The following is a 22587-nucleotide window of genomic DNA, read 5'->3' on the forward strand; positions in this document are numbered from 1 at the left end:
GTGTGTGAGTGCGAGCGTGTGTGCGTGTGTGTGTGCGTGTGTGTGTGTGAGTGCGAGCGTGTGTGTGTGCGCGTGTGAGTGCGAGCGTGTGTGCGTGTGTGCGTGTGAGTGCGAGCGTGTGTGCGTGTGTGCGTGTGTGCGTGTGTGCGTGTGTGTGTGTGAGTGCGAGCGTGTGTGTGTGCGCGTGTGAGTGCGAGCGTGTGTGTGTGCGCGTGTGAGTGCGAGCGTGTGTGCGTGTGTGCGTGTGAGTGCGAGCGTGTGTGCGTGTGTGCGTGTGTGTGTGTGTGCGTGTGTGCGTGTGTGTGAGTGCGAGCGTGTGTGCGTGTGTGCGTGTGAGTGCGAGCGTGTGTGTGGGCGTGTGTATGTGTGTACGTGTGTGTGTGTGCGTGTGTGCGTGTGAGTGCGAGCGTGTGTGTGGGCGAGCGTGTGTGTGTGTGGGCGTGTGTATGTGTGTGTGTGTACGTGTGTGTGTGTGCGAGCGCGTGCGTGTGTGTGTGCGTGTGTGTGTGTGTGCGAGGGTGCCCATCGATCCTCTCACCGCCATAGACCTCTGACGTGGAGGCCAGAAGCAAGCGCGCTCCAACTCGCTTGGCCAGGCCTGGAGCCACACACGGGGGGGGGGGGGGGGGGCGATCCGTCAGGTGGGAGGAAAGAGGTGGAAAGAGGGAGGGAGTGAAGTAGAGGGATGAGGAGGAGAGGGAGGGAGGGGAGGGAGTGAAGAGGTGGAGGGGAGTGGAGGGAGCGGGTGAGACTTGCCCAGCATGTTGAGCGTGCCGATGGTGTTGGTCTTGAGCGTCTTGATGGGGTTGTACATGTAGTTGGGGGGTGACGCGGGCGACGCCAGGTGGTAGATCTGGTCCACTGCAGGGCGACAACACCGGGAGACAAGCGGAGGGCAAAGCTCCACACCCAGACACCCGCGAAGCGCCGATAGCCGCCCAGCGTCACGCTCACCACGACCCACTCACCCCGTCACACTCACCCCGTCACACTCACCCCGTCACACTCACCCCGTCACACTCACCCTGTCACACTCACCCTGTCACGCTCACCCTGTCACGCTCACCCCGACCTGCTCACCCTGTCACGCTCACCCTGTGACGCTCACCCTGTCACGCTCACCCCGACCCGCTCACCCTGTCACGCTCACCCTGTCACACTCACCCTGTCACGCTCACCCCGACCCGCTCACCCTGTCACGCTCACCCTGTCACACTCACCCTGTCACGCTCACCCCGACCCGCTCACCCTGTCACGCTCACCCTGTCACACTCACCCCGTCACATTCACCCTGTCACGCTCACCCTGTCACACTCACCCTGTCACACTCACCCTGTCACACTCACCCCGTCACGGGCGTCACGCTCACCCCGTCACGCTCACCCTGTCACGCTCACCCCGTCACACTCACCCCGTCACACTCACCCTGTCACACTCACCCTGTCACGCTCACCCCGTCACACTCACCCCGTCACGCTCACCCCGTCACGCTCACCCTGTCACACTCATCCTATCACGGGCGTCACGCTCACCCCGACACGCTCACCCCGACACGCTCACCCTGTCACGCTCACCCCGTCACGCTCACCCTGTCACACTCACCCCGTCACACTCACCCCGTCACACTTACCCCGTCACACTCACCCCGTCACGCTCACCCCGTCACGCTCACCCCGTCACACTCACCCTGTCACACTCACCCTGTCACGCTCACCCTGTCACGCTCACCCCATCACACTCACCCCGTCACACTCACCACGACCCGCTCACCCCGTCACACTCACCCTGTCACACTCACCCTGTCACACTTACCCTGTCACACTCACCCTGTCACACTCACCCTGTCACACTTACCCTGTCACACTCACCCTGTCACGCTCACCCCGTCACGCTCACCCCGTCACACTCACCCCGTCACACTCACCCCGTCACGCTCACCCTGTCACACTCACCCTGTCACACTCACCCTGTCACACTCACCCCGTCACGCTCACCCTGTCACACTCACCCTGTCACGTTCACCCTGTCACACTCACCCCGTCACACTCACCCCATCACACTCACCCCATCACACTCACCACGACCCGCTCACCCTGTCACGCTCACCCTGTCACGCTCACCCTGTCACACTCACCCCGTCACACTCACCCCGTCACACTCACCCCGTCACACTCACCCTGTCACACTCACCACGACCCGCTCACCCCGTCACACTCACCCTGTCACACTCACCCTGTCACACTCACCCTGTCACACTCACCCCGTCACGCTCACCACGACCCGCTCACCCCGTCACACTCACCCTGTCACGCTCACCCTGTCACACTCACCCCGTCACGCTCACCCTGTCACGCTCACCCTATCACACTCACCCTGTCACGAGCGTCACGCTCAAACCGTCACACTCACCCTGTCACGCTCACCCCGTCCCGCTCACCCTGTCACGAGCGTCACGCTCACCCAGTCACACTCACCCTGTCACGCTCACCCCGTCCCGCTCACCCTGTCACACTCACCCTGTCACACTTACCCTGTCACGCTCACCCTGTCACGCTCACCCCGTCCCGCTCACCCTGTCACGCTCACCCTGTCACGCTCACCCCGTCACGCTCACCCCGTCCCACTCACCCCGTCACACTCACCCTGTCACACTCACCCCGTCACACTCACCCCGTCACACTCACCCTGTCACGCTCACCCTGTCACGCTCACCCTGTCACGCTCACCCCGTCACGCTCACCCCGTCACACTCACCCTGTCACACTCACCCTGTCACGCTCACCCCGTCACGCTCACCCTGTCACACTCACCCTGTCACACTCACCCTGTCACACTCACCCCGTCACACTCACCCCGTCACACTCACCCCGTCACGCTCACCCTGTCACGCTCACCCTGTCACGCTCACCCCGTCACGCTCACCCTGTCACACTCACCCTGTCACACTCACCCTGTCACACTCACCCCGTCACACTCACCCCGTCACACTCACCCCGTCACGCTCACCCTGTCACGCTCACCCTGTCACGCTCACCCTGTCACACTCACCCTGTCACGCTCACCCTGTCACGCTCACCCTGTCACACTCACCCTGTCACACTCACCCCGTCACACTCACCCTGTCACGCTCACCCTGTCACACTCACCCCGTCACACTCACCCCGTCACACTCACCCCGTCACGCTCACCCTGTCACGCTCACCCTGTCACGCTCACCCTGTCACACTCACCCTGTCACGCTCACCCCGTCACGCTCACCCCGTCACGCTCACCCCGTCACGCTCACCCCGTCCCGCTCACCCCGTCCCGCTCACCCCCTCGCCCCCAGCCGCCGGCTCACCCTCGACATAGAGCGGCTCCACAACGTCGTGGTTGATGAGCTCGAAGTTCTCGTGGCCCAGCCAGTGTTCCACGTTGCGCTTGCGCCCCGTGAAGAAGTTGTCGATGACGGTCACCTCGTGGCCGTCCATCATCAGCTTGTCCGCCAGGTGGGAGCCAACGAAGCCGGCGCCACCAGTCACCTGTGGGGTGAGGGGGAAGGTGGTGAACTTCTTTCACACCGTACGTAGTGCTACATGTGTGTGTTAAACTTCTATCACACCGTACGTAGTGCTACATGTGTGTGTGTTAAACTTCTATCGCACCGTACTTAGCCAACCGTTGTGTGTGTGTTAACTTCTTTCACACCGTACGTAGCCAACCACGCTGTGTGTGTGTTGAACTTCTTTCACACCGTACGTAGCCAACCACGCTGTGTGTGTGTTAAACTTCTATCACACCGTACGTAGTGCTACATGTGTGTGTGTTAAACTTCTATCGCACCGTACGTAGCCAACCACGCTGTGTGTGTGTTAAACTTCTATCACACCGTACGTAGCCAACCACGCTGTGTGTGTGTTAAACTTCTTTCACACCGTACGTAGTGCTACATGTGTGTGTTAAACTTCTATCACACCGTACGTAGTGCTACATGTGTGTGTGTTAAACTTCTATCGCACCGTACTTAGCCAACCGTTGTGTGTGTGTTAACTTCTTTCACACCGTACGTAGTGCTACGTGTATAGTGTAGTGTGTTAAACTTCTATCACACCGTACGTAGCCAACCACGCTGTGTGTGTGTTAAAGTTCTTTCACACTGTACGTAGCCGACCGTGGCTAATCGCAGGTGCCAGGGGCATGATAACAGTGTCCTCGTCAGTGAGCCTGAGAGCTCAAATTCCCTTCACAAGAACACGGGGTGGTAACCCATATGGGTTGACAGGTATGTAGTGTGTAGTGTAGTGTATAGTGTAGTGTGTAGTGTAGTGTATAGTGTAGTGTATAGTGTAGTGTATAGTGTAGTGTATAGTGTAGTGTGTAGTGTATAGTGTAGTGTATAGTGTAGTGTATAGTGTAGTGTATAGTAGTGTATAGTGTAGTGTGTAGTGTAGTGTATAGTGTAGTGTATAGTGTAGTGTATAGTAGTGTATAGTAGTGTAGTGTATAGTAGTGTAGTCTATAGTAGTGTAGTGTATAGTGTAGTGTATAGTGTAGTGTATAGTGTAGTGTATAGTGTAGTGTATAGTAGTGTATAGTGTAGTGTAGTGTATTGTGTAGTGTGTTGAACTTCTTTCACACCATACGTAGCCAACCGTGCTGTGTGTTGAACTTCTTTCACACCGTACGTAGCCAACCGTGTGTTCTACGCACCAGTATTCGCTTGCGATCCTTCTCCGACAGGAACTTGACCGGAGGATACTTCTTACTGACGCTGCAACCCATCACGCACAAAAGACAAAGATCCCCCCGCCGTGTAGCCTTCGGCGGACTGTTTCGGGGGAGGGGGGGCCAAGTGCCATCAGCGAGCAGCAGCAGCAGCAGCTACAGCAGCAGCAGCAGCTACAGCAGCAGCAGCTACAGCAGCAGGAGCAGCAGCAGCAGCAGCAGCTACAGCAGCCAGCAGCTACAGCTACAGCAGCAGCAGCAGCTACAGCAGCAGCAGCTACAGCTACAGCAGCAGCAGCTACAGCAGCAGCAGCTACAGCAGCAGCAGCAGCTACAGCAGCAGCAGCTGCTACAGCAGCAGCAGCTACAGCAGGAGCAGCAGCAGCAGCAACAGCTACAGCAGCAGCAGCTACAGCAGCAGCAGCAGCAGCAGCTACAGCAGCAGCAGCTACAGCTACAGCAGCAGCAGCAGCTACAGCAGCAGCTACAGCTACAGCAGCAGCAGCTACAGCAGCAGCAGCAGCTACAGCAGCAGCAGCTACAGCAGCAGCAGCAGCAGCAGGAGCAGCAGCTACAGCAGCAGCTACAGCAGCAGCAGCTACAGCAGCAGCAGCTACAGCAGCAGCTACAGCAGCAGCAGCAGCTACAGCAGCAGCAGCTACAGCAGCAGCAGCTACAGCAGCTACAGCAGCAGCAGCAGCAGCTACAGCAGCAGCAGCAGCAGCTACAGCAGCAGCAGCAGCAGCTACAGCAGCAGCAGCAGCAGCAGCTACAGCAGCAGCAGCTACAGCAGCAGCAGCTACAGCAGCAGCAGCAGCAGCTACAGCAGCAGCAGCTGCTACAGCAGCAGCAGCAGCTACAGCAGCAGCTACAGCAGCAGCAGCAGCAGCTACAGCAGCAGCAGCTACAGCAGCAGCAGCAGCTACAGCTACAGCAGCTACAGCAGCAGCAGCAGCAGCTACAGCAGCAGCTACAGCAGCAGCAGCAGCTACAGCAGCAGCAGCAGCTACAGCAGCAGCAGCAGCTACAGCAGCAGCTACAGCAGCAGCTACAGCAGCAGCAGCAGCAGCAGCTACAGCAGCAGCAGGAGCAGCTACAGCAGCAGCAGCAGCTACAGCAGCAGCAGCAGCAGCTACAGCAGCAGCAGCAGCTACAGCAGCAGCAGCAGCTACAGCAGCAGCAGCAGCTACAGCAGCAGCAGCAGCTACAGCAGCAGCTACAGCAGCAGCAGCAGCTACAGCAGCAGCTACAGCATCAGCAGCTACAGCAGCAGCTACAGCAGCAGCAGCAGCAGCTACCAAGGCCCGGCACGGTGGCGCACGAGCGGGTGGGTGGCCAGCGCCACGTCCCGGCTGCTATGTTCACCGCGCACCTCGCCAGCCGCTCCTTTGAGTCCGAGTGGACCTAGGGGAGGCCCGGGACCAGTCCCGATGGTCGTCGGCCGCGAGCGGAAATCGAACCCGCGTTTTGCCGGGGTTTCGTGGCGCCGGCATGGCGCTAACCGCTGCACCACCGCTCCCCCACCCCATCACACAAAGATCCCCGACCGGAGAGGATTTGACATTTCGTTTTTCTATTCTGCACTGCTGTCGTGTTTGTGTGTGTGGGGGGGTTTGTTTGTTGTTGTTGTCACTCACGGACCCCCGTGCCGTCTACTGGACTATGTGGGAAAATATCTTAGAGCTCCTCCTCCTCCTCCTCCACCCCCCTCTTCCTCCTCCCCCCTCCTCCTCCACCTCCTCCACCTCCTCCACCTCTCTCCTCCACCCCCCTCCCTCCCTCCCCTTACCCCCTCTTCCTCCTCCTCCCCCCTCCTCCCCTCTCCTCCTCCACCTCCTCCACCTCCTCCACCCCCCTCCCTCCCTCCCCTTACCCCCTCTTCCTCCTCCCCCCCCCTCCTCCAACTCCCTCCACCTCCCTCCTCCACCCCCCTCCCTCCCTCCCCTTCCTCCTCCCCCACCTCCTCCTCCACCTCCTCCAGCCCCCTCCTCCAGCCCCCTCCTCCAGCCCCCTCCCTCCTCCCCCCTCCTCCTCCCTCCTCTACCCCCCACCCCAACCCCTCCTCCTCCAGTCCAAACAAAGAAATCCCGATAGTGATCTCACAAATCCTCAGTGCGTGGCCCACCGACCCCTCTCCTCCCGCCGTGCCTGGAGCCCCGTTACCTCAATTCCAGATCCTTCACTTTGTCCCTCAACGGTCCGACAGCCTGGGGTGGGAGTGGGGGAAAAAACAAAACACAACACTCACCCACCCGCTCACTCGCCCACCCGCTCACTCACCCACCCGCTCACTCGCTCGCTCACTCTCGCCCACAGTCGCTCACTAACTCACCCACACTCACCCACAGTCGCTCACTAACTCACCCACGCACTCACCCACCCACTTTCACCCACACTCACACACTCACTCACCCACCGCTCACTCACCCACCCGCTCACTCGCTCACTCACTCACTCTCGCCCACAGTCGCTCACTAACTCACCCACACTCACCCACAGTCGCTCACTAACTCACCCACGCACTCACCCACCCACTTTCACCCACACTCACACACTCACCCACCCGCTCGCTCGGCCGCTCACTCACCCACTCGCTCTACCACTCACCCACTCTCGCCCACTCTCGCCCACTAACTCACCCACGCACTCACCCACCCACTTTCACCCACACTCACACACTCACTCACCCACCCGCCCGCCCGCTCGCTCGCTCACCCGCTCACTCACTCACTCTCGCCCACAGTCGCTCACTAACTCACCCACACTCACCCACAGTCGCTCACTAACTCACCCACGCACTCACCCACCCACTTTCACCCACACTCACACACTCACCCACCCGCTCGCTCGGCCGCTCACTCACCCACTCGCTCTACCACTCACCCACTCTCGCCCACTCTCGCCCACTAACTCACCCACGCACTCACCCACCCACTTTCACCCACACTCACACACTCACTCACCCACCCGCCCGCCCGCTCGCTCGCTCACCCGCTCACTCACTCACTCTCGCCCACAGTCGCTCACTAACTCACCCACACTCACCCACAGTCGCTCACTAACTCACCCACGCACTCACCCACCCACTTTCACCCACACTCACACACTCACCCACCCGCTCGCTCAGCCGCTCACTCACCCACTCGCTCTACCACTCACCCACTCTCGCCCACTAACTCACCCACGCACTCACCCACCCACTTTCACCCACACTCACACACTCACTCACCCACCCGCCCGCCCGCTCGCTCGCTCACCCGCTCACTCACCCACTCTCGCCCACAGTCGCTCACTAACTCACCCACGCACTCACCCACCCACTTTCACCCACACTCACACATTCACTCACCCACCCGCTCACTCGCTCACTCTCGCCCACAGTCGCTCACTAACTCACCCAAACTCACCCACAGTCGCTCACTAACTCACCCACGCACTCACCCACCCACTTTCACCCACACTCACTCACCCACCCGCCCGCCCGCTCGCTCGCTCACCCGCTCACTCACCCACTCTCACCCAGTCGCTCACTAACTCACCCACGCACTCACCCACAGTCGCTCACTAACTCACCCACGCACTCACCCACAGTCGCTCACTAACTCACCCACGCACTCACCCACAGTCGCTCACTAACTCACCCACACTCACCCACAGTCGCTCACTAACTCACCCACGCACTCACCCACCCACTTTCACCCACACTCACACACTCACTCACCCACCCGCCCACCCGCTCGCTCGCTCACCCGCTCACTCACCCACTCTCGCCCACAGTCGCTCACTAACTCACCCACGCACGCACCCACCCACCTTCACCCACACTCACACACTCACCCACCCGCTCGCTCGCTCGGCCGCTCACTCACCCACTCGCTCTACCACTCACCCACTCTCGCCCACTAACTCACCCACGCACTCACCCACCCACTTTCACCCACACTCACACATTCACTCACCCACCCGCTCGCTCGCCCGCTCACTCACCCACTCGCTCTACCACTCACCCACTCTCGCCCACAGTCGCTCAATAACTCACCCACGCACTCACCCACTCACCTTCACCCAAACTCACCCACTCACTCACCCACCCGCCCGCCCGCTCGCTCGCTCACCCACTCACTCACCCACTCACTCACCCACCCGCTCACCCGCACACCCGCTCGCCCGCTCACTCACCCACTCGCTCTACCACTCACCCACTCTCGCCCACAGTCGCTCACTAACTCACCCACGCACTCACCCACCCACCCACATTCACCCACACTCACCCACCCACTCACTCGTCCACACACCCACCCACTCGCTGGCTTACCCACGCACTGACTCACCCACACACTCACTCACGTATTAACGTACTCGCTCACTCACCCGCTCATTTCATCTCTAACTCGCTCACACGTCCACTCCTTAACCTGCCCGCTTGCTCACACGGCCAATCCACTCACCCACCCACTCTCACCCACACTCGCACACTCACCCATCCACTTACTCACTCACACACCCACTTACTCACCCTCGCACGCACTCACGTATTAGCCTACTCAAAAACAAAGCTCCAACCTTGCGCACTCTTCATTAACGTACTCGCTCACCCACTCTGACCCACACTCGCATACAACCGCCGTTCGCCACTAAGTGGTGGTGATGTCACCACGGCGCTTGTGCCAGGCTAGGTGCACGCCGAGGCCACGTGAAGTGTCAAACGCCCGCCGGCAGTAGGTCACGTGGGCAAACCCCGTGACCTCCTGACTGAGATGAGTGGCCGATGCACCACCTGTGCCCCCTACTGTGCCAATTTGTTGGGTTTTAGCCGCCCGGCGCTCCGCTCGTTGTTGTGAGCGTCGCTCCTCCGCCCTCCGTTGTTGTTGTTGTTGGAGGGCGGCTGCCTCCAACTGCCCAGTAGCGTCGTTCACGAGCCTCCTCCACAGAGGCCGATCTTGACCACCGCTGGTACCGGTCATCGGCAAGTCCACTCAGCTCCACGTCCTCCTGTACCACGTCACTCCATCTCTTCTCTAGCCCGTGCCGCGCCCGTTTAGTCCCCTCTATCCCGCCGAACAAAAGCTGTTCAGCCATGCGGTGGCTGGGCATGCGGGCTACATGACCCAGCCAACGCAGCCTTGCCTGCCGGAGGAGCTCGCCGATGGGACTTTGTCCAGATCTCGCACACTCGCACACTCACCCACCCGCTCACTCACCCACACACCCACTCAAGAAAACAAAGATCTCTCCGTACAGTCTTGAACAGATTTTGGAGGGCTCTGCATCCACATCAGTGGGGTGAATCGGAGTGAATAGGAGTGAGCGGTGTGAATCAGAGTGAGTGGGGTGAATCGGAATGAGCGGGGTGAGAATCGGAGTGGATAGGAGTGAGCGGGGTGAATCGGAGCGAGCGGGGTGAGAATCGGAGTGAATCGGAGTGAGCGGGGTGAATCTGAGTGAGCGGGGTGAGAATCGGAGTGAATCGGAGCGAGCGGGGTGAGAATCGGAGTGAATCGGAGTGAGCGGGGTGAATCTGAGTGAGCGGGGTGAGAATCGGAGTGAATAGGAGCGAGCGGGGTGAATCGGAGTGAGCGGTGTGAATCGGAGTGAGTGGGGTGAATCTGAGTGAGTGGGGTGAGAATCGGAGTGAATCTGAGTGAGCGGGGTGAGAATCGGAGTGAATAGGAGCGAGCGGGGTGAATCGGAGTGAGCGGTGTGAATCGGAGTGAGTGGGGTGAATCTGAGTGAGTGGGGTGAGAATCGGAGTGAATCGGAGTGAGCGGGGTGAATCTGAGTGAGAGGGGTGAGAATCGGAGTGAATCGGAGTGAGCGGGGTGAGAATCGGAGTGAATCGGAGTGAGCGGTGTGAATCGGAGTGAGCGGGGTGAGAATCGGAGTGAATAGGAGTGGGGTGAATCGGAGCGAGCGGGGTGAGCGGGTTGCAGCGGGGTGAATCGCCGGATCGCGAACGCGGCTAGCTCGTGATGATGTATCTGAGCGCGCGAGGTGTGGCGTGGTGTCGCAGACGGGTGGGGAGATGGGGGGGGCAGACGTTTCACAACAACGAACCTCTTCAATCTTCTCTTCAATCTTCTTCACTTGCCCCTCGTTCATGCTTCTGCGGCGATGCGAACGCACGCAGGCACACGCACGCACGCGCAACCGGTGATTAAGACGATCGTAAGCGCCATTATCGATGTAGTCAACAGCAGTGACTTAATTAATGTAAGCAACGCCTATTGATAACGCAACACGTTAAATTCCGATCGTCTGCGTTGTTAATCAATGCACATTGTTGTAGAATTTCAACCATAGACTCAGCACTGCCCATAGACTCAGCACTGCCCCATAGACTCAGCACTGCCCCATAGACTCAACACTGCCCATACACTTAACACTGCACCATAGACTCAACACTGCACCATAGACTCAGCACTGCCCATAGACTCAGCACTGCACCGTAGACTCAGCACTGCACCATAGAAACAACACTGCACCATAGACTCAACACTGCACCGTAGACTCAGCACTGCCCAAAGACTCAACACTGCACCATAGACTCAGCACTGCACCATAGACTCAGCACTGCACCATAGACTCAGCACTGCACATAGACTCAGCACTGCACCATAGACTCAACACTGCACCATAGACTCAGCACTGCACCGTAGACTCAGCACTGCACCGTAGACTCAGCACTGCCCCATAGACTCAGCACTGCCCCATAGACTCAGCACTGCCCATAGACTCAGCACTGCCCATAGACTCAGCACTGCCCATAGACTCAGCACTGCCCATAGACTCAGCACTGCACCGTAGACTCAGCACTGCACCATAGACTCAACACTGCACCGTAGACTCAGCACTGCCCAAAGACTCAACACTGCACCATAGACTCAGCACTGCACCATAGACTCAGCACTGCACATAGACTCAGCACTGCCCATAGACTCAGCACTGCCCCATAGACTCAGCACTGCCCATAGACTCAGGACTGCACCGTAGACTCAGCACTGCACCATAGACTCAGCACTGCACCACAGACTCAGCACTGCCCCATAGACTCAGCACTGCACCATAGACTCAGCACTGCAACATAGACTCAGCACTGCCCCGTAGACTCAGCACTGCGCCATAGACTCAGCAATGCACCACAGACTCAGCAATGCACCACAGACTCAGCACTGCACCATAGACTCAGCACTGCACCATAGACTCAGCACTGCACATAGACTCAGCACTGCACATAGACTCAGCACTGCACATAGACTCAGCACTGCACATAGACTCAGCACTGCACCGTAGACTCAGCACTACACCATAGACTCAGCACTACACCATAGACTCAGCACTGCACCGTAGACTCAGAACTGCACCGTAGACTCAGCACTGCACCGTAGACTCAACAATGCACTATAGACTCAGCACTGCACCACAGACTCAGCACTGAACATAGACTCAGCACTGCACCATAGACTGAACACTGCACCGTAGACTCAACACTGCACCATAGACTCAACACTGTACCATAGACTCAGCACTGCCCCATAGACTCAGCACTGCACCACAGACTCAGCACTGCACATAGACTCAGCACTGCACCATAGACTCAGCACTGCCCCATAGACTCAGCACTGCCCATAGACTCAGCACTGCCCATAGACTCAGCACTGCCCATAGACTCAGCACTGCCCATAGACTCAGCACTGCGCATAGACCCAGCACTGCCCATAAACTCAGCACTGCACCGTAGACTCAGCACTGCACCGTAGACTCAGCACTGCCCAAAGACTCAACACTGCACCATAGACTCAGCACTGCACCATAGACTCAGCACTGCACCATAGACTCAACACTGCACCATAGACTCAGCACTGCCCATAGACTCAGCACTGCACCATAGACTCAGCACTGCACCATAGACTCAGCACTGCCCCATAGACTCAGCACTGCACCATAGACTCAGCACTCCACCGTAAACTCAGCACTACACCGCAGACTCAGCACTGACCATAGACTCAGCACTGCACCATAGACTCAGCACTGCACCATAGACTCAACACTGCACCATAGACTCAGCACTGCCCAAAGACTCAACACTGCACCATAGACTCAGCACTGCACCATAGACTTAGCACTGCACCGTAGACTCAGCACTGCCCCATAGACTCAGCACTGCCCCATAGACTCAGCACTGCCCCATAGACTCAGCACTGCCCATAGACTCAGCACTGCCCGAAGACTCAGCACTGCCCATAGACTCAGCACTGCACCGTAGACTCAGCACTGCAACATAGACTCAACACTGCACCGCAGACTAAGCACTGCCCAAAGACTCAACACTGCACCATAGACTAAGCACTGCACCATAGACTCAGCACTGCACCATAGACTCAGCACTGCACCGTAGACTCAGCACTGCCCATAGACTCAGCACTGCCCATAGACTCAGCACTGCCCATAGACTCAGCACGGCCCATAGACTCAGCACTGCCCCGTAGACTCAGCACTGCCCCGTAGACTCAGCACTGCCCCATAGACTCAGCACTGCACCATAGACTCAGCACTGCCCCACAGACTCAACACTGCACCATAGACTCAGCACTGCACCATAGACTCAGCACTGCACCACAGACTCAGCACTGCACCATAGACTCAGCACTGCACCATAGACTTAGCACTGCACCATAGACTCAGCACTGCACCATAGACTCAGCACTGCACCACAGACTCAGCACTGCCCCATAGACTCAGCACTGCCCCATAGACTCAGAACTGCACCATAGACTCAACACTGCCCATAGACTCAACACTGCACCATAGACTCAACACTGCACCATAGACTCAGCACTGTACCATAGACTCAACACTGCACCACAGACTCAACACTGCACCACAGACTCAACACTGCATCACAGACTCAGCACTGCACCGTAGACTCAGCACTGCACCGTAGACTCAGCACTGCACCACAGACTCAGCACTGCACCACAGACTCAGCACTGCCCCATAGACTCAGCACTGCACCATAGACTCAGCACTGCCCATAGACTCAGCACTGCACCATAGACTCAGCACTGCCCCATAGACTCAGCACTGCCCCATAGACTCAGCACTGCACCATAGACTCAGCACTGCCCCATAGACTCAGCACTGCACCATAGACTCAGCACTGCCCCATAGACTCAGCACTGCCCATAGACTCATCACTGCACCATAGACTCAGCACTGCACCATAGACTCAGCACTGCCCCATAGACTCAGCACTGCACCATTGACTCAGCACTGCCCCATAGACTCAGCACTGCCCCATAGACTCAGCACTGCACCACAGACTCAGCACTGCCCCATAGACTCAGCACTGCACCATAGACTCAACACTGCACCATAGACTCAGCACTGCACCATAGACTCAGCACTGCCCCATAGACTCAGCACTGCACCGCAGACTCAACACTGCACCATAGACTCAGCACTGCACCGTAGAATCAAAACTGCCCATAGACTCAGCACTGCCCATGGACTCAGCACTGCACCACAGACTCAGCACTGCTGCATAGACTCAGCACTGCCCCATAGACTCAGCACTGCACCATAGACTCAACACTACCCATAGACTCAGCACTGCACCATAGACTCAGCACTGCCCATAGACTCAGCACTGCCCATAGACTCAGCACTGCCCATAGACTCAGCACTGCCCATAGACTCAGCACTGCCCATAGACTCAGCACTGCCCATAGACTCAGCACTGCCCAGACTCAACACTGCCCCGTAGACTCAGCACTGCACCGTAGACTCAGCACTGCACCGTAGACTCAGCACTGCCCCATAGACTCAGCACTGCACCGTAGACTCAGCACTGCACCGTAGACTCAGCACTGCACCGTAGACTCAGCACTGCACCGTAGACTCAGCACTGCCCCATAGACTCAGCACTGCCCAAAGACTCAACACTGCACCATAGACTCAGCACTGCACCATAGACTCAGCACTGCACAATAGACTCAGCACTGCCCATAGACTCAACACTGCCCATAGACTCAACACTGCACCATAGACACAGCACTGCCCATAGAATCAGCACTGCCCATATACTCAGCACTGCCCATAGACTCAGCACTGCACCATAGACTCAACACTGCCAATAGACTCAGCACTGCACCATAGACTCAGCACTGCCCATAGACTCAACACTGCCCATAGACTCAACACTGCACCATAGACACAGCACTGCCCATAGAATCAGCACTGCACCATAGACTCAGCACTGCCCATAGACTCAGCACTGCACCATAGACTCAACACTGCCAATAGACTCAGCACTGCCCATAGACTCCGCACTGCCCATAGACTCAGCACTGCCCATAGACTCAGCACTGCACCATAGACTCAGCACTGCACCATAGACTCAGCACTGCACCATAGACTCATCACTGCACCATAGACTCAGCACTGCCCATAGACTCAACACTGCCCATAGACTCAGCACTGCCCATAGACTCAGCACTGCACCGTAGACTCAGCACTGCACCGTAGACTCAGCACTGCCCCGTAGACTCAGCACTGCCCCGTAGACTCAGCACTGCCCAAAGACTCAACACTGCACCATAGACTCAGCACTGCATCATAGACTCAGCACTGCACCATAGACTCAGCACTGCACCGTAGACTCAGCACTGCACCATAGACTCAGCACTGCCCCATAGACTCAGCACTGCCCCATAGACTCAGCACTGCCCAAAGACTCAACACTGCACCATAGACTCAGCACTGCACCATAGACTCAGCACTGCACCATAGACTCAGCACTGCCCATACACTCAACACTGCCCATAGACTCAACACTGCACCATAGACACAGCACTGCCCATAGACTCAGCACTGCCCATAGAATCAGCACTGCCCATAGACTCAGCACTGCACCATAGACTCAGCACTGCCCATACACTCAACACTGCCCATAGACTCAACACTGCACCATAGACACAGCACTGCCCATAGACTCAGCACTGCCCATAGAATCAGCACTGCCCATAGACTCAGCACTGCACCATAGACTCAGCACTACCCATAGACTCAGCACTGCACCATAGACTCAACACTGCCAATAGACTCAGCACTGCCCATAGATTCCGCACTGCCCATAGACTCAGCACTGCCCATAGACTCAGCACTGCACCATAGACTCAGCACTGCACCATAGACTCAGCACAGCACCATAGACTCAGCACTGCCCATAGACTCAACACTGCCCATAGACTCAGCACTGCCCCATAGACTCAGCACTGCACCGTAGACTCAGCACTGCACCGTAGACTCAGCACTGCACCGTAGACTCAGCACTGCACCGTAGACTCAGCACTGCCCCGTAGACTCAGCACTGCCCATAGACTCAACACTGCACCGTAGACTCAGCACTGCACCGTAGACTCAGCACTGCCCCGTAGACTCAGCACTGCCCCGTAGACTCAGCACTGCCCAAAGACTCAACACTGCACCATAGACTCAGCACTGCACCATAGACTCAGCACTGCCCCATAGACTCAGCACTGCACATAGACTCAGCACTACACCGTAGACTCAGCACTGCACTATAGACTCAGCACTGCACCATAGACTCAGCACTGCACATAGACTCAGCACTGCACCGTAGACTCAGCACTGCCCCATAGACTCAGCACTGCCCATAGACTCAACACTGCCCATAGACTCAGCACTGCACCGTAGACTCAGCACTGCACCGTAGACTCAGCACTGCACCGTAGACTCAGCACTGCCCCATACTCAGCACTGCCCCATAGACTCAGCACTGCCTAAAGACTCAACACTGCACCAGACACAGCACTGCCCATAGACTCAGCACTGCCCATAGACTCAGCACTGCCCATAGACTCAGCACTGCACTATATACTCAGCACTGCACCATAGACTCAGCACTGACCATAGACTCAGCACTGCACCATAGACTCAGCACTGCCCAAAGACTCAGCACTGCACCATAGACTCAGCACTGCACCATATACTCAGCACTGCACCATAGACTCAACACTGCCCATAGACTCAGCACTGCCCATAGACTCAACACTGCCCATAGACTCAGCACTGCACCATAGACTCAGCACTGCACCATAGACTCAACACTGCCAATAGACTCAGCACTGCCCATAGACTCAGCACTGCACCATAGACTCAGCACTGCACCATAGACTCAGCACTGCCCCATACTCAGCACTGCCCCATAGACTCAGCACTGCCTAAAGACTCAACACTGCACCATAGACACAGCACTGCCCATAGACTCAGCACTGCCCATAGACTCAGCACTGCACTATAGACTCAGCACTGACCATAGACTCAGCACTGCACCATAGACTCAGCACTGCCCAAAGACTCAGCACTGCACCATAGACTCAGCACTGCACCATAGACTCAGCACTGCACCATAGACTCAGCACTGCACCATAGACTCAGCACTGCCCCATAGACTCAGCACTGCCCATAGACTCAACACTGCCCATAGACTCAGCACTGCACCATAGACTCAGCACTGCACCATAGACTCAACACTGCCAATAGACTCAGCACTGCCCATAGACTCAGCACTGCACCATAGACTCAGCACTGCCCATAGACTCAGCACTGCTCATAGACTCAGCACTGCCCATAGACTCAGCACTGCCCATAGACTCAGCACTGCACCATAGACTCAACACTGCACCATAGACTCAACACTGCACCATAGACTCAACACTGCACCATAGACTCAACACTGCACCATAGACTCAGCACTGCACCATAGACTCAACATACACACACACATAGCACAGTTGGCTACGTACGGTGCGAAAGAAGGTTCAACACACACACAGATATAGCGCGGTTGGCCACGTACGGTGCAAACCAAGTTCAACACATGTACAGACAAGAAGACGAGAGCAACACGAGAGCAACGCGAGAGCAACACGTAGCAGCCTCATGTGGCGAGGGCGTTTTCTCTGCTGGACGGGGCGCCGCGTCTCAAGCTCACCCAATAGTCGTCAGGTTGCCCCAGACGGCTGCAACACACGAAAAACAAAACGAGAGGGAGAGAGAGAAGGCACGGTTTTAGTCAAGGACAATCAAAGCAGATCACTCCTTCCCACCGCCCGCCCCCCCGCACAGCCTGCACACACCGCTGGGGCAAGCGGCGTCAGTGACCAAAGCGTGAACGCAGCGACGTATGCGTGATCGTCGCTTATCGGGGGCACCGCGCGCTTATCCGGCCGATCGCTACATTCGTCCGGCGGTCCCGGGGGCCGATCCGGCGAAACCGCTCCAAAAGGCCGCCGCAGCAGTAACCAGGTCCGGCGATCGGCACCACCGTGGATAGCGTGCGATAAAAATAAAGAGCAAAGCAGCCGCGCTAGATTTGAGCATTAAATGACGTTAAAAGGGACTCCTTCACTTCTGGCTGTCGCCTGACGCGGCTGGTTGTAATTACTGGCGAAACGACGTACTCGGGATTGTAAACGTTGTGGCTTGGCTCTCCGACACACAGGTGAGTGCGGTGCTCGTGACGAATTGGCACGTTCTGTTTACGTGATAACCTTCACTAGTTGGCTGTGCCGGGTGGCGGCGGTGGTGGTGGGTTTAACTACACAACATTTATATATTTATACGCGATCTAACCCAAAGCACCTGCATTAAGGTTGATGATATTGGTCGCGAAAGCCTGCTACATGTTCAACCCCTCTACTTACGAACGAGTTCGTGTTTCGTGTACACGCAGTACAAGATGTTTGGAATCGAAAGGAGTAAAGTTGGGAGTTATGAACAAATCGACTTATGAACAGACCTTTGTGACATAGCGCATTCGTAAGTATAGGGACTCCTATGCAGAGCCTTCGAGATTGGAGTGGTAAGTACAGGAAACGGCAAATACCGTAAAATTCTAAGGGAAGATGCCTATGTTTGTCTATTTTTCTGTTTATTTACGCGAATTTCAGATAATAAACACATTTAAAACACAAAATAACCATATATACACACATAACCATCTGAAAACATGTCATGCAATAATGTGCAAAAATCATGATGTAGTGATTATCCGGCTTTTTTTTTAAATCAGTACCCCCTCCTGCCCCTGATGCCACCGGATTAATCGGCGATCTAAAAATCAGAATCTGTATTAATACTGCAAGAGGAATCCGACGAGCTACAAAGCTCTTTGCTCACAGATGTCCCAGTCAGGGGCCACAGAGCAAGTAAGAACGTTGCAACAACACAATTACAAAAAACACACGATCGTAGCGCAAAGTGCGATAAAGGTAAACACAATCACCCAGACACAAACAACTACAGTAAAACCTTGGATTGCGAGTAACTTGGTCTGCGAGTGTTTTGCAAGACGAGCAAAATTTTTTCAAATAAATATTAATTTGATAAACGTGCGAGGATCTTGCAATACGAGTAGTGTTAACGTGTACACGCTTTGTACCGCCGAGCGTCACGTGATCACACAACCGATACGCGAGTGCTTTGATATACGAGTGCTTTGGATGACAAACACGTTTCCGGAACGAATTATGCTCGCGATCCCAAGGTTTTACGTCACTAAACAATCCCCCATCCAAACCAGGCAAAGCCCCACCGAGGCATTAAATTATTGGCCACCAAGAGTGACGGCTCAACAAAAGTGGCCACCATAAATCAATTGGACCATTTATTAGCAGTCGAAAGTAATCTCAATAATCTCAACGCGTGACTGTTGGATTCTATACGTGGAGGGGTAAACCGGAGGACCCGGAGAACAAAAATCCACGCGACCACGGGGAGAGAGAGAGAGACACGCAGACTGCAAATATACAGCAGCAGCAGGCGTCAGGGTCTAACCTACGACATCCTGTATACCAGGCGAGGTAGTTAACATCTCCTAGCCACCGTTATGATGATGAGATACGCAGACTGCAAATATACAGCAGCAGCAGGCGTCAGGGTCTAACCTACGACATCCTGTATACCAGGCGAGGTAGTTAACATCTCCTAGCCACCGTGATGATGATGAGACACGCAGACTGCAAATATACAGCAGCAGCAGGCGTCAGGGTCTAACCCACGACATCCTGTATACCAGGCGAGGTAGTTAACATCTCCTAGCCACCGTTATGATGAGAGAGAGAGACGCAGACTGCAAATATACAGCAGCAGCAGCAGGCATCGTCAGGGTCGAACCCACGACCTCCTGTATACCAGGCGAGGTAGTTAACATCTCCTAGCCAACGTTATGATGATGGTGAGAGAGACACGCAGACTCCACATATACAGCAGCAACAGGCATCAGAGTCGAACCCACGACCTCCTGTACACCAGGCGAGGTAGTTAACATCTCCTAGCCACCGTTATGATGAGAGAGAGACACGCAGATTGCAAATATACAGCAGCAGCAGGCGTCAGGGTCGAACCCACGACCTCCTGTATACCGGGCGATGTAGTTAACATCTCCTAGCCACCGTTATGATGAGAGAGACGCAGACTCCAAATATACAGCAGCAGCAGGCATCGTCAGGGTCGCGTTCGAACCCACATCCTCTTGTATAGGCGAGGTAGTTAACATCTCCTAGTCACCGTGATGATGATGAGCGAGAGAGAGACACACAAACTACAAATATACAGCAGCAGCAGCAGGCATCGTCAGGGTCGGGATGGAACCCAGACCTCCTGTATACCAGGCGAGGTAGTTAACATCTCCTAGCCACGGTGATGACAGAGAGACACGCAGACTCCACATATACAGCAGCAGCAGGCGTCAGGGTCACGATCGAACCCACGACCTCCTGTGTATTGACAAATAAACCAAAATTTGCCCGTATTGAAACGGCTGTATGGATGTGAAAACTCTTATTTCGCCGTACAAGAATACAACATGAACCCCATGGGGGGGGGAGGGGGGTTGACAACTACGCAGCTCAGTGTAACGTGCCTTATTACACCTTGCAAATAAAACTAAACACATTATAAAGGTGTTATATATGTTCGGTTTCGGTTCAAATACTCACAGACAATGTAGGCCACTAACGCTAGAAGCACCAACACCTTCATAGCCCTGTGGTGTCCAGAACAATTTAACAAATTTACCATAATCCGGACATTAAGCGCCGCGTTTGTGAGTTACACTTTGCGCGTTAAGTAATTGTCGCTCTGCGTTTGAAGTTTACGGTACGAGACCCACTCCTAAACTCTCCACCTTCACCCTCCGGGCCGCTCGCAACCCCGTAAGCCTCGGCCTACAGCGCACTTTCCTAGAAGGCCCTTACCGACCGGGGCGTCACAAAGCCGGCAGGGCCACCCCAAGCCTAGCCGACGGTGGAGGGTGGGGGGTTAGGACCGTAGCGAAAGTCTGAGGGGATTTTTTTTTGTTTAAACAGTTTTTAATTCAACAAGAGACGAGCGCCGAGAGATAACAAAGCGCCGTCCTTGGCGGTCGTAGAATGCCACTAAAGTCCGCAAAGTTTTAAATTTGCTCTAATTAATTATCGGTTATAAGCAGAGGGGAGGGGGAATTACGCGGCGTGACGTCACCCGAGTGGAGCGCGAGTCACGTGGCGCGCCCCTAATTTGCATACCATGGAGGCGGCTGGACAATGACGTCGTTGTTGGTCGAACGAGTCGATTCCGCGCATTCGACTCGCTAGTTGGATCGTCGATTCTTCGATTCCACGACTTTCTATGGAACCGGTTCCCCATCTCTTAACATTGATTATTATTGACTTTCTATGGGAACCGGTTCCCTATCTCTTAACATTGCCCCATTGACTTTCTATGGGAACCGGTTCCCCATCTCTTAAAATTTCCCCATTGACTTTCTATGGGAACCGGTTCCCCATCTCTTAACATTGCCCCATTGACTTTCTATGGGAACCGGTTCCCCACCTCAAAACATTGCCCATTGACTTTCTATGGGAACCGGTTCCCGATCTCTTAACATTGCCCCATTGACTTTCTATGGGAACCGGTTCCCCACCTCAAAACATTGCCCATTGACTTTCTATGGGAACCGGTTCCCCATCTCTTAACATTGCCCCATTGACTTTCTATGGGAACCGGTTCCTCAACTCTTAACATTGATATTCTTGGTTCTTTCGATAAAGTCACGTTGAAGGGAAACAATAAAATAATAAAATATATATAAAACAATTAAATTCTCAACGTGACTTTACCGAAAGAACCAAGAACATGAATCACTGCAGTCACGAAAGCTTTAAATAAAAATTTATTGCTCATTGATTTCTATGGAAATCGTTTCCCTATCAATACACGGGGCAATGAGGCTTGGTAGATCACACCAGCAGAGTGTGTGGACTAATCTCCATCTGTTCCATCTCACTCCCTCCTACAGCAGAGTGTGTGGACTAATCTCCATCTGTTCCATCTCACTTATACAGCAGTGTGTGTGGACTAATCTCCATCTGTTCCATATCACTCCCTCCTACAGCAGAGTGTGTGGACTAATCTCCATCTGTTCCATCTCACTCCCTCCTACAGCAGAGTGTGTGGACTAATCTCCATCTGTTCCATCTCACTCCCCCCTACAGCAGAGTGTGTGGACTAATCTCCATCTGTTCCATCTCACTCCTACAGCAGAGTGTGTGGACTAATCTCCATCTGTTCCATCTCACTCCCTCTTACAGCAGTGTGTGGACTAATCTCCATCTGTTCCATCTCACTCCCTCCTACAGCAGAGTGTGTGGACTAATCTCCATCTGTTCCATCTCACTCCCTCCTACAGCAGAGTGTGTGGACTAATCTCCATCTGTTCCATATCACTCCCTCCTACAGCAGAGTGTGTGGACTAATCTCCATCTGTTCCATCTCACTCTTTCCTACAGCAGAGTGTGTGGACTAATCTCCATCTGTTCC

General features: G+C 55.5%; 1 protein-coding gene across 4 annotated transcripts in view; it reads right to left on the reverse strand.

Annotated features, from left to right (window-relative positions):
- LOC116958054 (UDP-glucuronic acid decarboxylase 1) overlaps positions 1-21269 on the reverse strand; it is a 35751-nt gene extending 14482 nt beyond the window's left edge. The window contains exons 1-8 of one of the 4 annotated variants that reach the window (XM_032980545.2): positions 20727-21269; positions 17720-17747; positions 10759-10804; positions 6868-6911; positions 4690-4750; positions 3341-3521; positions 757-861; positions 539-598 (exon numbers count right to left, since the gene is read on the reverse strand). In XM_032980545.2, the coding sequence (XP_032836436.2) occupies positions 539-598; positions 757-861; positions 3341-3521; positions 4690-4750; positions 6868-6911; positions 10759-10804; positions 17720-17747; positions 20727-20808 (607 nt within the window). In that variant the 5' untranslated portion in view covers positions 20809-21269. Of the gene's footprint in view, positions 1-538; positions 599-756; positions 862-3340; positions 3522-4689; positions 4751-6867; positions 6912-10758; positions 10808-17719; positions 17748-20726 lie in introns of all 4 variants that reach the window. The other 3 variants (XM_032980548.2, XM_032980546.2, XM_032980544.2) reach the window with 3 other exon arrangements.
- Positions 21270-22587: the final 1318 nt, after the last annotated feature.

The sequence above is a fragment of the Petromyzon marinus genome, chromosome 70, assembly GCF_048934315.1.
Source record: "Petromyzon marinus isolate PM22_M1 ecotype Great Lakes invasive population chromosome 70, UKy_Petmar_22M1.pri1.0, whole genome shotgun sequence".
Lineage (NCBI taxonomy): Eukaryota > Metazoa > Chordata > Hyperoartia > Petromyzontiformes > Petromyzontidae > Petromyzon > Petromyzon marinus.